This window comes from Macrotis lagotis, chromosome 1 (assembly GCF_037893015.1).
Source record: "Macrotis lagotis isolate mMagLag1 chromosome 1, bilby.v1.9.chrom.fasta, whole genome shotgun sequence".
Lineage (NCBI taxonomy): Eukaryota > Metazoa > Chordata > Mammalia > Peramelemorphia > Peramelidae > Macrotis > Macrotis lagotis.
This window is the reverse complement of record NC_133658.1, coordinates 828,463,795-828,480,853: the sequence shown is the minus strand read 5'-3', so window position 1 is coordinate 828,480,853 and position 17,059 is coordinate 828,463,795. Positions and strand designations below refer to the sequence as shown.

General features: G+C 39.7%; 1 protein-coding gene across 4 annotated transcripts in view; it reads left to right on the top strand.

Annotated features, from left to right (window-relative positions):
- The first annotated feature begins 898 nt into the window (after nt 1-898).
- SLC25A15 (solute carrier family 25 member 15) overlaps nt 899-17,059 on the top strand; it is a 38,320-nt gene continuing 22,159 nt past the window's right edge. The window contains exons 1-3 of one of the 4 annotated variants that reach the window (XM_074217216.1): nt 899-1,053; nt 3,140-3,279; nt 13,390-13,648. In XM_074217216.1, the coding sequence (XP_074073317.1) occupies nt 3,225-3,279; nt 13,390-13,648 (314 nt within the window). In that variant the 5' untranslated portion in view covers nt 899-1,053; nt 3,140-3,224. Of the gene's footprint in view, nt 1,082-1,348; nt 1,584-3,139; nt 3,280-13,389; nt 13,649-17,059 lie in introns of those variants that run through there. The other 3 variants (XM_074217215.1, XM_074217217.1, XM_074217218.1) reach the window with 3 other exon arrangements.

Below are 17,059 nucleotides of genomic sequence, written 5' to 3'. Positions count from 1 at the left end.
GCTTTCTCTCCAGCCTCCTTTGGGGAGAAAGGCTTTCCCCCTCAGTAGTGGTTTCCCAAGTTACATCCAAAAGAGCTCTTCTTTACTTTCCCTTACTCTCACGTTCTTTAAATTACAATGAACGTGCCGTTAAAGCGACCCACTTTTTTTAAAAAAGCGTTTATTTAGTGTTCAGCATTCATTTAAAAAAAAAATTTGAGTTTCAAATTCTCTCCAGCCCTTCTCCCATGCACTGAGAGGGCAATCGGCTACCTACCATGCAGAGAGACTCATTTGTAAAGGACTCCATTAAAACCTAGGCCGAGGAACTGCAAGTCACTCCATAATCCCAAAGTCTCCTGAAGCTAAGGACAAACGCAGTCTGCTAGTTCGGAGGGTCCCCCGCTTTCCTTACACCCCCAAACTGCAATCAAGACGCCCAAAGGGGTGGGGGGGAGGGATGGGCAGGAGGAGCGGGGTTAGAGTGGGGGCAGAGACTGATTCCACTGGAGGCCAACTGGAGGGGTCGCTGGCCGCGCTTCCCGCCAGCGCGGCCCGGGGGGCAGCCAGCGCGGCGGCGGCGCAGGAAGCCGCGATCGCGGCGGGAGCCCCGCTCCCAGGCCCGGAGTTGCGCGGTAGGAGCCTCAAGGCCGCAGGCTCCGGGGCTGCTGGCTGCTTCCGCCTTCGCGGCTGTCTGGCCGGGCTGGGGAAGAAGGCTTAGCGGGGCCAGGATGGCCGGGGCCAGGGGGCCCAGCGGCTGCCAGTCTGCGGGGCGGGGCCGGGCCCTGGAGCCAGGCACGCTCACACCGCGTAGAGGCGGGGGAGGAGGAGGAGGAGGAGGAGGAGGAGGAGGAGGCGGAGGCGGCCGGCCCTGGGCGCCTGGCCCGGGGTGAGCTGCGCCGCCCAGGCCCGGGTCTTTGCAATGTGCGCCGAGCGCCTCGGGGCTAGGAGGGGAACCTGGTCCCCTGGGGAGGGGAGGGGAGGCGACTCTTCTAGGGTCCTCCTCCGGCGCCGCGACCTGCTCTTCTCGGAGAACTGGCTCTGCTGGCTCGCTGCCCCTGACACGTGCAACCGGTACCTCCAGCGCTCCGGGGGCCAGAGGGTGGGAGGGACCCCTCGCCTTGCCCTGCACCCCCCACTCCAACCCAACTCCGGGGGCCAGAGGGTGGGAGGGACCCCTCGCCTTGCCCAGCACCCCCACTCCAACCCATCTCCGGGGGCCAGAGGGTGGGCACCCCCCCACTCCGATCCAACTCCCGGGCGGGGGTGGGAAAGGACTGCCCGGCCCGCGACCGAAGAGCATTGCGGGTGATCTTATCCATAGCAGCTGGAAGCCAGGTCCACGTCCCCGGGCCCCTTTGCCTTGGCCTTGGCCCTGACTCTGGCAGCGGCCGGATCCTTTCCACCCCTGCGTGGTGTCATTTGGTCGCTGACCTTACTTGTGCCGCTGCCCCTGCGCAGAGGAGCCGGGAGGTTTTATGAATGGGATGATCGCAGACAGGCGGCTCGGACATTTGCAACTTTTCAGTTCTATGGAGGAAAATATGCCCACCCTGGCCCCAAACCCCAGCCTAAGACGCCCATTTCCCTCTGGAAAGAGAAAGGTGCCTGATGAAAACTGGTGTCACTGAAAAGTAGCTTCTTTATGTCTTCTTTTTGCGGTTACCTCCTCCATAGTAGAAATTAATTACAAACTGGAGTGGAGGGAGTAGTTCGAGTCAAAGCTCGACTTCTGTGTTACTCAGAGTTCATAAATCCTCTTTCCTATGGCCAATTAGGGCCTTTCCCTTTACTGCCCTCACCAAGTCAGGATTGTGGGCAATTATCACATTTTCTCCATGCCTTAGACCAGAAAGCAGTTCCTTAGCCTTAACATAAGGGTTAATTTATATACTTCAGCAGAGTTATACTCAACTGTGTTCTTTTTTGAAGTAGGGCTCATTCTTGGGATCTGGTCACACTCTAAACCAGTCTCACTTTTGTCTTCTCACTTTGACTCTTCCCTCTTCTATTTTTTTTTTTTTTTTAGTTTTTGCAAGGCAGTGGGGTTAAATGTGCCCAAAGCCATACAGCTAGGTAATTACTAAGTGTCTGAGGTTAGATTTGAACTCAGGTACTCCTGACTCCAGGGCCGGTGCTTCACCACCTAGCTGCCCCCTCCCTCCTCTATTAAGCTATTTATTTTATAAAGGTGTCACAAATATATATACATGTGTATGTATATTTGTTGCTATTGTTATCTGATATTAATCACTCTTTCCCCAAATGTATAGTATCAAGGTAATGATAATATTCTATATTAATGAATATAAATTCCATTATACCCTGTTAACTGGGTTGATAGTCTTCTGTGGAAAATCTTCAGTACCATCACTCCTCAGAAATGTAAGTGTATTCTTGTTTGCATTGGTCTAGACTATTGAGCTCCCTTTTCACTGATTTCTTTGGGTTTTTTTGCAAGATAATGGCATTTAGTGACTTGCCTAAGGTCATACAGCCCATGCTCTGTCTACTTCACTAACTAGCTGCCCCCTGATATTTTTGGATTCTCAATCTCCTTTTTGTCCCTTCCTTTCTTTCTTCTACTCCTCCCAAATAAAACTGGATTAATTAGAAGCAAAGGGATGGCTCAGAGTTTGATCTTTCTCTCTCTCTCTCTCTCTCTCTCTCTCTCTCTCTCTCTCTCCCTCTCTCCCACTCTTTTTTCATTCTTTTCTTTTTTTCATCTCTTAATTTTGTTACTGCTTCTTAGGAGCCCTGACCATCGAAAGAAGTTTGGTACTGGTCTATCATGTAGCTTTAGAACTTAGCTTTGACCATAGGACAACTAATCTGCCACATTTATAGTTAATATTTTTGTCCCTTGGTAAACTTTTCTCTCCAACTTCCTAGTAAGCCATTAAATTCCCCAGGTACATCCTTAGACTTTGCAAAGTTTGACTTAAATCTGTCATGTTATAACTTTGCAATTTAAAAAAAAATATTTTTTTTAAGAGTGAGATACACTCCAATCTTTTTTTTTTATTTTTAAGTATCACAGCTTTCCTGGAATACATGGTGATTCTCTTTATTTGTGAGATAGTAACTAGTTGTCAAGGCTATAATAATGAAACTGGATCTGCTAAAGCCTTGGTTAACATTGTTTTTTCTTTCTTTCCAGGGATATGCATTATCAACCATAAACTAGATATCAGCCATATTCTGGATATTTCCATTGCAAAAGGGAGACAACCAGGTAGGACAATATGAAGTCCAATCCTGCCATCCAAGCTGCCATTGACCTCACTGCAGGGGCTGCAGGTAATTCCAGAGAACATTCAATTCCTCTAATTCTCTTTATGCATTCTCAGAATTAAATTGGTGAAAACCTGTTAAGATACTTTCAGCCTCCCTGGAGAAGCTTCTCTATTACTATATCATCCATCCATTCTATATAATTTAACATAAGTTCTTAGAACATTACAGAATGAACATATCCTTTACATCACTTTCTCACTATTGTTTTATAATAAGTTTTTTTGAGATATATTGTACTATTCAAAGAAATAAGAGCAAATATTAGGTTGCTCTCGTCTTAAGAGGAAGGACTATATTCTCTTCCCTTCATCCCTTTCTATACACAGTGCTTGGTATATAGAAGGTATTTAATAAAAATCCTTGTTTAGATCTTCCTTTGATAGTCTAGTGAAGTTTATAGATTCCTCAGAATAATATTTTTAAATGCATAAAATAAAACCCATAGAATCACAATCTAATTATGTTGAAATATAATTATTAAAATATTTAAAAGACAAGTTTGACCCCAGTCTAAAAATCTCTCTAGAGTTTACTATATATAAACATATACCAGATTTCTCAACCTATGTATATGTTTATATACATATATAAAAAAACAGATTAATTTCAGTGCAATAATATAGTTATCGTTATGTACTAAATATTCCCCACACTTTCTTCTTTTTTTTTGGCAAGGCTATGGGGAGAAGTACCTTGCCTGAGGTCACACAGTAAGAATCAAGTGTCTGAGACTGGATTTGAACTCAGATCTTCCTGACTTCAGGGTTGGTGCTCTATCCACTGTGCTACTTGACTGTTCATACTCTTCCCCCCCACCCCCATTACCTTCTTTTTTTTTAAGATTTTTCAAGGCAATGGGGTTAAGTGGCTTGCCCAAGGCCACACAGCTAGGTAATTATTAATTGTCTGAGATAGGATTTGAACCCAGGTACTCCTGACTCCAGGGCCAGTGCTTTATCCACTGTGCCACCTAGCCGCCCCTCCCCCCATTACCTTCTTGACAAGTTTCTCTACCATATGGGAAATATTCATGCTTCAAGCTGGAATCCCTGACCTAAGTAAATGGCAAGTAGTTGAATTTTACCTGAATCCAACCTTTGGTTTCCTAATTCTAAAAGAACTGTACTGGTCCCATAAAATGTAGGCTATATAAATCTCTGAAATCTCTTCACAGACTTTGAAGTCTTTTTTTAAATCTCTGCCAAAGAAAGCTGAGAAGGGAGACTAGGGAATTCTTTATTCAAATATTGTCACTCCTATACCTGCATCTCTTGAGCAAAAATTAAAGAAGTCTACTGACTTTGGGTGTGAATATGTGTTTTTCATTCCTCAGGCATCTTAGGGAATGAATGAATTCTTAATTTATTCATGTTAGGAATCTTCAAGATTTTCATTATAGGTTTAATCCAATAAGTATATTTGCTCCAACAAAGAATTTCTTTTAAAAATAACATAATTGTAATTTTTTCTATGAATGTAGGCAAGCTAGTTGTCCTATATGAATTTAATTTACCTTTAAAGTGAAGGATCTGTACTTTAGAAACCTTAAGGTCTTAGTATTAAAGTTCCATGTGAGGCCAGGCAAATAAATAGATGTCCCTTTGAACATAGCATTATATGTGTTTAGAGGACAGCATTTGATTACTGGGATTCTTCTTAGCATAAATCACAAACTTTGCTTTGGCCAGTATGCAGTATTTGAGAGTGAAAACATATTGTCACATATTTTCCTGTCATCTTTCAACATAATACCATTATCAGTTAAACATAGACTGAGTACCTGTTAGTTAAAAAGCACCTGACCCAGAGAGAGAAATAGGAAGTGTCAGGGGTTAAGCAGGTGAAATCCCTTGGATCGGCCCTTTTCCTCATACTCTGGGGAAGGCAATCCAGGGCTCTGCACCCAAGAGCCTTGGGAATATCATTGCCACCCAAACCATCAACCCTGCTTCCAGATTGACTTTGTAGCCATTATTGAGAGGAACAATGATTCATCATTCCCACTACAGTTTTGTTATTATTGTGTTATTCTTGTTCACATATCAGTTGTGTCTGACCCTTCATGACCCCATTTTAACTTTTCTTGATAAAGATACTGGAGTGGTTTATCATTTCCTTGTCCAACTCATTTTACAGAGGAGGAAACTGAGGCAAAGAGAATTAAATGACTAGACCAACTTCACATATCTAGTAAGTGTCTGAGGCTGGATTTGAAAGACTTCCTGACTTCAGGCCTGTCATTCTATCCTCCCTAGCTGCTCTCCCACTACCACTACCCACAGTTAAATACCACTAATGGGCAAGTAAGCTCCAGAGTCCTGGAAATTGTACCTTCCCCCATCCCCAACCCTGCTGTGCTTTCAGCCAAGCCCCTCTAGCCATATTCCAAGGAAGCATCTCTTGTGGAGGTGGGCCTTTGCAGGTGTAGAACTCTTGCCCTCTCAGCAGCCTGAACTACCAAAACCCTAAAAAAGAAATTTGTCATTGCCAAAGATCTTGGCTTTATCAAGTTGATTAGCATAAGCAATAGATATTTGTCCTTCATTCATGAAGACGACCATGATATCAGGATAGTGATGCCATGACAAGCACATGAATAGGATTTGAGTGAGGGGGAGTGCTGTGCCAAGTCACCAGCCTCACTTTTCTCCTCCAGTCATCTGGGTCCAGTGGCAAGATATGAATCAGGACATTTGGAGATGGCCCTGGATGGTAAGAAGTCAGGGTTAAGTGACTTGCCCATGGTTATACAGATAGTAAGAATCAAATGTCTGAGACCAGATTTGAACTCCTGTCTTCCTGACTCTAAGGCCCGTGCTCTATACACTGCACTCCTAGCTGCTCTCCAATGAATGGATTTTATGAATGGAAATGACATTAAAGATGATACCTTGTCTTCCATTTTGTCATTGAATTTTCAGAAAAATGGGGACTTTCCAGCTGACTTGCCCAAGAAATCTCCTCTGTGAATTGTCTCATCCATTAGAGTGTAATCTCTTTGTGAGCAGAGACGGTCTTTATTTTTCTATTGGGGTCCTCAACACAGCACAGTGCTTTACATTTTTTTCTTTATTTTTCTTACCTTTCTTCTCACCTTTTTACAATATGGCTAATATGGAAATCTTTTGCTTGACTTAATATGTATAATGGGTATCATATTTCTTGCCTTCTCAGTGGGTGGGGAAGAAAATTTAGAACTAAAAATAATTTTTTTTTTTAAGAAGCACAGTGTTTTATACATTGTAAGCACTTAGTAAATGTTTGTGGGCGTTTTTTGTTTGTTTTTTTCCCATTTAGAAATTCAAAGAGCTTCCTATTTAAAAGATCTTGTAATCCCCACTATTCCTGACCTGAAAGATCCTTGGAGGATCTTGTTTCTTAGAATACACTTATTATTTCCTGACATCTCTAAGAGGTGATAAGAGAAGATAATTACAAGGGGACAGGGTGTAATGAACCTGGATAGATTTGGAGTCAGATAATGCAGGACCTTGAATAGCAGGTATCAAAGAAAAGTCATTATGGAGGGTTCTAAGTAAGTGAAACATAAATGGTATATTTAAGAAGTTCAATTTGGCAGTCTTACAGAATATTGGAGACCACAGTTGGAGACAGATATCAGCTAGAAGGCAGTTGTAATGATTGAGACTCTGCTAAGGTGATGGGAGAGGTGATGGAGAGAAAATAAAAATAGGATTTGGTAGGATATTTGTTAGGGTATGTAGGTGAAGAAATAATTAAAAGAAAATCTCACAAGTTTGGTGGCCAGAGAGAGCAAAAGATTGTTGATACCCTTGGGAGGGAGACACAGGGTAATTGGAAAAGGGACCGTCTCTTTTGTGGGGATTGAGAAAAGAGTGACTTTCCGCACCAATATTTGAAGTGATGACATTGAAATAGACATATCCTGGAGGTATTTGGAAATAATGGAGTAGAGTTAGGTATTGGAAACTTTTGAGTGGTTTATTTGGAATTATGTAGAAATAAACTTAGCATTTCTTCAAGTCCAAGTGTTAGGGTCTGAAGATTACAACTAAATTGAAGAAACTGAAGTAAATGACTTGGTAGTAGGGGTCAGAGACAGGTCCTCTAGTGAGCTAGTGCTTTTTCTGCTGTATCCCTCTGATTCCTAACATTAATTTTTAATATCACTTCTTTTTGACATTCTTCCATACCGAGGAAAGAAAATTTGGAATGGAGATGAATTCTTTATTTGATTAATGACAGAGCACTGGACTTAAAATCAGGAATACCTGAGTTTAAATGTTGCCTCAGATGATTGCTAACTGTGTAAACCTGGGCAAGTTACTTGAATGCTGTTTACCTCAATTTCCTCATCTAAAATTTGAGGAAAATAATAGCATCTATCTCTGAGAGTTGTTGTGAAGATCAAATGATCAAATTGTAAAGTACTTAGCAAACCTTAAAGGCCTATATAAATATTAGTTTTCCTCTTTTCTTCCCCTCCCTGCCACTGGTCTTACCCTTCTTTCTCTTTCCTTTCCCTCTTATCTTCCATAATTAATACTTTGATTTTCAATGAATTCATCTTTCATTCCCCCCCCAATAGTAAACCTAACCGGTTTATAAATTGTGATTTTTACCAAAGCATGTGGATTATTTACCCTTATTCACACAGGTCTCCTTGGAAATTCAAAGTCCTATGTCCTACACAATGACTTTTAATACCTTTATTGGATATTTAATCATTAAATGGGAAAATTAGCAAAGACTCATGGTTTTTCTAAGTTCTCTTTCTCTTAAGGCAGTTGATAGCTCTTCACTCATTAAGAGAAGATTTTATGAGTTGTCATAGTACAAAATATTGGGTGCTAAGACTTTGTAGTTATTCCCTCTGGACTGAGCCAGACTGGTCAGTCGGCAATGTTGTCTTTTACTTCGATAGTACTTTTTGGCATGAATAGGACCTATCAGAGTTTAAATTCTACTAGCACAGTACTCATGAACCTGAGGTCTTCCTGTGTCATGATGAAGTATCAGAAAAGGACTTAACACGTCTGTCTCATGGTAGTAACAGCATTTCTCATTTATAATCCCCTGAACCTCCCTACAACTAAGAGCAATCTCTAGTTGTCATTTGTTTACTAGGAGCAAGATGTGTAGTTATAGCAAATGGATTGCTAATCTTGGAAATATGTGGTATAGTGGAACTGAGGGGTTTTTTGTTTGTTTTTGCAAGGTAATGGGGTTAAATGGCTTGCCCAAGACCACACAGCTAGGTAATTATTAAGTGTCTGAGGACAGATTTGAATTCAGGTCCTCCTTACTCGAGGGCTGGTACTCTATCCACTGAGCCACCTAGCTATCTGAGAACTGAGTTTTAATCCTAGCTTATTTTATGAATTCACTTTGCCTTTTGGTAAATCACAATTTTTCTGTGTAAAATAGAGATAAAGCTGTCATTCTGTTTATTGAAAAAAGATGTTGAGGATCCAGGGGAAGTATAAGGAAAAATGTTTTGTAATTTAAAAGTACAACAACATATTAATAACAATTCACTATTTTTTTTAATATTGAGCTTATATAAACAAATAGAAAAAAGCTTACTTCATTCATTTTTACTAATAGAGTTTCCTAAGTAGAAGAGGGGAAACTCATGAGCATACAAGAAGGAAAAAGCATGGCATGGTAAATTGTTTAAAAGTGATAAAGTGATTGGCCCAAATATAGTAGCTCTAAGAGCCAAACTGACCTTTACTTGGATCATAGGACACAGTCATCTTTGCTCCTTAGACCCTAAAAGCCTCTATTGCTCCATGCTGTTTATCAGGGCACAGTCCCACAGTCACAAGTCTTTCTCAGCACTGCACATTAGGTGACCTTTTAGAGTTGTGGAAAAATACTTTGTTCCTATCTGGACAGGGATCGATTTATTTATTCTGAAGTGAAAGATGGAAGGGCTTCTAACAGGTTTGATTTGTTGACCTTGCCCTTTTCCATTGAGTGAGGTAAAGAATTAGGCAACTGTATCATTTTGTCCTCCTTTGCTCCTGGAAATTTATGTACACATTGTGAGAATCTGGGGTAGGGCTAGATGGTTGTTTTCTAAAGTGAGATATTGGAACTTGAATTGGTATTCTGTGGATCTTTTTAAAAAAAATTTTCTATGGGTCTTAAAAACAGAAGCATATCACAGGTGGGGAGGGTCAACTTGGAAGGTGAGGGAGTTGATGTTATAAAGAAAAAAGGCATTTATAATCCCCAAAGCAGAAAAATTCAAGAATAACTCGATAGGCTTCAAAGTGAACATAAATTTTGATAGCTAATTAACCTTGTCTCAATATCAATTTATTTAAAGATCTCTCCAAAAAGGGGGGCTCATCTAGTGAAGGATGTCTATTTAATATAGGACTTACTCTTTTTTTTACTCTCTTTTTTATTGGATCTCTTGAATTCCAAGGATCCAAATCAAATGAAGTGTGAGCATTTGGGATAAGAATGAGTATAGTCTGCTTCTGTTAAGCCATAAGAAACCGTGTGGCCAGAGAGAAGGCCTCAGAGTAAGGAAGAACTGTGTTTGAGGCACAATATTTTCTGACACATATTGACCTTGGTCAAATCATATATCCTTTCAATGTGATGTAACTGGTCAAGTCATTTATCCTCATAATTCCCCAGGCCTCTAAGTCTATTGGATGGAGAGCAGGACTGATTTTCCTCATCAGGAATTCTCTTTACTGATAAGATCAGAGAACTTGGCCACAATAAAAAATAACCAATTTCTAATTTTGAGAGCAAAATATCCAGTACTGGTGATAAGGAGACCCGAGTTCTGATTTCCTCTAATATTTGTCATCCATGTGATTCCAGTCAAGTTAGGCTTCCTCTTTAATGATAGGATAGAGGAATTGTATTAAATAAGTGTCTTCTAGCTCTGAAAACGATGCCATGACTACATGATTTGGAAAAACTTTGAAAAGCATTATTTGAGAAAATTACAATTGTCCTCCCACTTTCTCCTCTTTTACTCCTAACTTTCTTCCATAAAGAGGGATAAAAAGCCTTCATGGTTCTTCAAGTTTACTTTTAGTGAATCCAGAGGGAAATAAAGCAATGTGTGAGGTATGATAAAAAAGAACAGTAGACCTGGATTCCAGTTTTGGCTTTGCCATGAACTGGTTCTGGAACACCGACAAAATCATTTTCTCTGAGCCTCCCCTTCTGTATCCATAATGTTAAAGGATTGGCTTAGATGACCTTAGAGATCTTTTTAGCTCAAAGATTTTAAGAAAGGCAAAAATGAACCAAAATTATAATTTCTCATTTGTTTCTGACACAAATGTAAGTCTTATGTTATCCTCAGAGTTTCCAAACGTTTACCTCCATACTTTTACAATACTTTGCTGACTGACAGGATGTTGCCCAGATGTTGGAACCGACCTCACATCTCTTTCAAGGACTTGTCTTAGTAGCTTCAACTCTGTTGAAAATTGGTTCCTATGGAGGGACATCCTTGTTTAATAGAGGCAGAAAATAAGAGAAAGAGGTCAGATGACCTAACAGAAAATATACTCTTCCTCTCAAAGTATCTGTTTTCAAGAATCAGAATGATTGGGGCGGTTAGGTGGAGCAGTGGATAGAGCACCAGCCCTAGAGTCAGGAGGACCTGAGTTCAAATTTGACTTCAGACACTTAATTACTTAGCTGTGTGTCCTTCGGCAAGCCACTTTAACCCCATTGCCTTACAAAAACAAAAACAAAATCAGAATGATGTCATGGTGTAGCTCTCAGTCTTGTATTAAGACTTGAAGAGATAGTACTTAGATTCACATTCACCAAGACTTAACACAGAAGTTGCCAGTTGTTTTTATTTTTATTTTTTTTTAGGTTTTTTGCAAGGCAAATACGGTTAAGTGGCTTGCCCAAGGCCACACAGCTAGGTAATTATTAAGTGTTTGAGACCGAATTTGAACCCAGGTCCTCCTGACTCCAGGGCTGGTGCTTTATCCACTGTGCCACCTAGCTGCCCTGTTTTTATTTTTTTTAAATAATATTTATTGATTTATATATCACCTATATTTCCCAGTATATTACTTCCCCATCTCCCTCCAGGGAACTATGCTATGCCCTTAGAACAGAATTAAAATAGGAGAAGAAACCAGTTTGGAAAAACTAACCAACCTGTCAGAAAAGTTGAACAACATATTTGATGTTCCTCCTATTGAATAGTATCTAAGAAGATATTTGTGAGGAAGATCTTACCTTCTCATAAGCCTTCTTTGGGACCAAGCTTGATCATCATAATTTGTAGCTTTCAGTTTGAGTTATCCTTTCCATTTAGTTAGGGTTGATTGTTTTTAAAATTTATATTCTTTCTGTCCATTCTAAAGATATACAAAAAACCAAAAAATAAATCAGATGCAGAGTCCCCTTTCTGGTGAGAAAGTGCAGAATCTATGGAGTTGATCATCTACTGGCTTCATCCTTTCTGCCAAATCTGTACATTACTGATAAAGAAACCCAGTAATAATCCTGATGTTGCAATTTATAAGTTGGGATCAGTAGTGGTAGAGAAGTCAAGCCTGGTATTAGCAGGGTGGAGGGAGGACTTGAGGTTTCTGGTGGAGTTTGGTTAGATTCAAGAACCTTCAAACTCTATCCCCTAAATCTGTAGTCTGTCTGTAGGATAGATATACTTGTCATTGGAAAGATCAAGAGCCCTTGATCTAGGCTGTTTATAGGGATACTGGCCCCAGGGACCTGGCACGTTTGCTAGGGGACTTCTTTTTTTTTTTTTTTAGGTTTTTTTGCAAGGCAAATGGGGTTAAGTGGCTTGCCCGAGGCCACACAGCTAGGTAATCATTAAGTGTCTGAGACCGGATTTGAACCCAGGTACTCCTGACTCTTAGGCTGGTGCTTTATCCACTGTGCCACCCAGCGGCCCCCTGCTAGGGGACTTCTTACTAGATGTATTGTTTGCCACAATTTCATTCTACACTAGGTTTAGAACTGGAAGAGACCTTAGAGGTCATCTAATCCAACCTTACTTTAGAGGTGAGGACACTGAGGTTCAGAAAGATTAAGTCATAGTTTTGATTAGCCACAGGTAATTTGGTAGCATAGTGGATAGAGCACTGCATCTGGAGTCAGGAAAGTTCAAGTTCAAATTTGTTCTCGAGCACTTATTAGTTGTGTGACCCTGGACATATAACTTAACCTCTGTCTGCCTCAGTTTCCTCTTAATTATACTTACCTCCCAGGGTTGCTGTGAAGGTCAAATGATATGTTTGTAAAATACTTACCACATAGTAAATATTGGATAAATATTAGGGATTGTTAGTTATTAAATGTTAAAATAAACAATCTCTGTTTAACTTGTTAAACTTGCTAGACAGCAAATTTTATTAATGAAAAAAATGGCAGTTTTTGTATTTGCTGATGAAAAATTACTGAAGCATGAAAGTTATTCCTTGCGTGTAAGTGTTGGGGGTTATTACATTCTTCCCCCCCCCCCATAACCTCAATGTTTCTATTAAAGTGTTCATAAATATTGGCTGGTATTTCATTTTAACTATTTCTCTTATAACCTTGCTCTTTTGCTTTTGTACTTCATTTACAGATAAGGTTGATATTAAGCAAAAAAAGGGCACATTTGGCTTGTCCCCCATTATTATGATATGAGCAGAGCACTGGGGTCAGGAAGACCTAAGTTAAAATTCACTTACTAGGGTGGCTAGGTTGTGCAGTAGATAGAGCTTCAGCCCTGGAGTCAGGAGTACCTGAGTTCAAATCCGGCCTCAGACACTTATTAATTACCTAGCTGTGTGGCCTTGGGCAAGCCATTTAACCTTATTTGCCTTGCAAAGACCTAAAAAAAAATCCACTTACTACCTGAGGGCAAGTCAGTTTACCTTTGTCTGCCTTGATTTCCTCAACTATAAAATGGGAATCTTAAAAGTACCTGCCTACCAGGGTTTTTGTGGGTATAAAAAATATTTGTGAAGCAATTAACATAGTGTCTGGCTCATAAATGCTTGTTTTCCCATCTTCTAATAGATAATTGAGAGCTGGCTCTAAAACAAAGCTTACATACTTTTTTTTTTAAATAAGAGGATAGGCAAAGGAGTTCTGACTTTCTGCTCCATATTCTAGGAGGAACTGCATGTGTATTGACTGGCCAGCCTTTTGACACAGTGAAAGTGAAGATGCAGACATTTCCTGACTTGTACAGGGGTCTCATAAACTGCTGTGTAAAGACATACACCCAAGTGGGCTTTCGAGGCTTCTACAAAGGGACCAGCCCAGCACTAATTGCCAACATTGCAGAGAATTCTGTCCTCTTCATGTGCTATGGTTTCTGCCAACAAATTGTGAGGAAGGTAGTTGGATTGGAGAAGAATTCAAAACTGAGGTTTGTCAATAGTCTTTTTTTCTCTTTTATGGATGACTTTTGTTCATTTCCAAATAATCACCACCCCTTTCTCTCCCTATGAAGGGAGACTTGCCTTTTAAAATACACACACACACACACACACACACACACACACACATATATTTTAAAAGAAGAAAGAAATTCCATTTCAACCAAATCAACTGACACATTGAAACATATTGACCCACATAGTCACTCTTTTTGCCCCCTAACATAACTGAAAGGCAGAAGACATATTTTCTCAATTCTTTCCTAGGATCAAGCTTTGCCATTCCACAAAATTCCACAATGTTCAGTTTTATTATTTTTTCCTGTTTACGTTATTATTGTTACTGTGTATATTGTTCTCCTGGTTCTGCTTACTTCAGTCTATATCAGTAAATGTAAATAAATCTTCCCATATTTTCTGAATTCTTTATGTCAATTCCCTTAAAGAGCAAACATAACACTATTTCCCAGTCTATGAGCATCAGCTGTGTTTCTAGTTCTTTGCCACCACAAAAGGTACTATTATGAATATTTTAGCATTTATAACTCCTTTTTTTTTGTCTTTGATCTTCTTGAGATATGTACCTAGCAATGGAATTTCTAGTTCAAAGGGTATGGGCAGTAAATTAGTAATTTACTTATTTATTTCTTTAATCAGCCCCTGATGTGCTCCTCATGAATGAATGGATGAGTAGATTGTAATGGTGTTCAAAGTATCTCTAGTTATGCATAGACCCTTGCTGCAAGAGTTTTTGATATAGTCTCTTGCTATGTGTTTGGGAAAACAGAACTATGATCTTTCTATTCCAGGAACTGATGCTGATTTGTCCATGCTACAGAACTTGCAATGGGAAGAGACCTAGACATTATTCTAGTCTAACCCATTCCTGAGTAGGAACTCCCTTCTACTAATTCTCTGACAAGTCATCACCTGTATTCTCCTTGAAGACCTCCAGTGACTAGAAACCCATCATCCCTTGAGGTAGGGCAGATCTAAATGTTAGGAAGGCTTTTCTTCTATTGTGTCAAGAAAAACTGCTACTCTGGGATGTCTGCTTCTAGAGGCTAAGCAAGGGGGAAAGAACTCCTCAGGGGTACAAAGGTTGTACAGCTGTGGGTGTGTGACTGTCTTATTTAAACCAAACCAGAAACACCTTGGCTTTAGCGTGCCCTAGAACAGACTCTAGCAAACTTGAATTTAAATTCAGCCTTTACCACCAGCTTTTTAAAAAATGGATGGTAAAATTATTAACTTTCCTGTCAACAAACATCTCTTATTCCCAATGCTTCCCATCATCCATCTTGGTAAATGGTACTTGAGAGAAATAGAAATAGTTTCCATCTAAAATGTTCTCAGTAAAAATAGTTTTTTATGTTTAAAGGAGTGTACCCAGAATTTTTCAGAAAATTTGGCTATCCTGAGGGGTCTAGATAATGGAAATTTGACTGTAATTGAATGAGGAGCACAAATGCATTTTCTAGGGTTTATTCCTTATACTTTGAGAGTCTTGTCTTTTGAGAACCCACACTGTGAGTGAAACTGATAACAATGAATGAGACTTCACCCCCCCCTTTTCTCTTCCCCTTCCTTTTTCACAGAAAATGTATATGAAAATTTATGCCACCTATGCAGATTTAGCAATTTGTTGGTAATTTATAGTGTTAGAGAGTTGCCTGGGGCACCATGAAGTTGAGTCAATTAGCAAGCATTTATTGGGTGCTTACTATGTGCCAACTACTATGTTAACTGTTGGAGGCTAAAAGACCAAAAGAAAGACTTGTCTTCCTTTTGGGAGGGTAATCCACTCTTGGGAAGTGTGATCCCCAGGTAACCTCTCATTCTCCTATACCTTTCTTCTCATGGTGGCTTATGTCATTGATGTTGCTCTTATGCTTTTCCTTACTGTTTATTCTTTCATGGATCTCTTTCAGCAATACTTAAGTAAACCTTTTTGTCCCTAAAAAAAGGGCAAAAAATAGCACCTAACTACAAGAACCTTCCATTATAATAGAGGAGATTATATACAGAAAACTAGGTAAATGCAAAGAATACAGAGTAGGTAGATGAAACTCTGGGAGAGGCAGCTGGGGATGGGAGGTGGGACTAGCAGTCTCCCATAGAAGATGCAGTTTTTTTTTGTTTTTGTTTTTAATCTTAGTCTTGAAGTCAGGGAATCTAAGATATAGGAATGAGGAGGCAAAGAATTCTCGACATGGGAGAATGCTTGACTCATATGAAGGCCTGGAGATGAAAGATGGGTTTGAATAACTACATGGGGTTAGTATGACTGGATCATAGATTACTGGGAGGGGAGAAAAGTTTAAAAAACACTGGAATAATAGGATGGACCAGTTTGTGAAGAGCTTTAAGTGCCAAAGGGACTAATATTTGATTCTGGAGCTAACAGGGAACCACTGGAGCTCCTTGAGTAGCTGCCATATATCAGGGATTGATGTTGATTTGTCCATGCAACAGAATGTAGTCATAGAATCTTTTAGTAGGAAGAGATCTAGACATTGTTCTAGTCTAACCTATTCCTGGGTAGACTTCACAAAACTTCAGAAAAATCACCTTGGCAGTTGAAAGGAGGATAGATTGGAGTGGAGAGAGAGCTTTGTGCCAGAAAAACTAATTAGGAGAGTATTGCAGGAATCCAGGCAAAGGTGATAGGATTGAGGCTATATGAGTGAAAAGGAGAGGCTATATGAGAGATGTTGTAAAAGTAGAAATGACAAGCTTTAGCAACAGAGTGGTCATGTGGACTAAGCAAGAATGAGGAGTTAAAAATTTAGTGATTGCCAGGATCTCATATTGTATCATATCAGAGACAGGACTTGAATCCAGATATTCCTAATTTTAAGACCAATCCTCAATCTTCTAAGTAACACTGCCTCTCTTTCTTATTAATAGTCACGTGTGTAGCATCTGCATAACTTATGAAATGTCAGAAATGTAATTACTACTAATAATATGATGGGATTGTAGATGTAGAGTTGAAAGGGACTTTATATGGCATCGTAAACCCCCTTCATTTTATAGATGAAGAAACTGAGACCTTGAGAGATTAGCAGTGATTTGGCCATATAACCAGTAAGAGAAAGCCAAGAATCAGACCTTTGTCCTCTGACTTCAAATTCAAAATGAATTCCTCTGAACTATGTTACCTAAATCCTTTGCCCTGCTTTTCTCTTTCTGTTAAGACCAACCACTCAAGTTTATTAGCAATAAAAAATAATATAATCATAATCACATTTATATACCTATATATTTGGTTGATAGTCATTTTGATAATCATCATTTATGTAGTGTTTTAGGTTTTGCAAAGGACTTTGCATATGTTAACTGATTTGTATTAACTTCTGGATAATGTTTAATTTTAGGTACTTAGAAATATTTGTAAG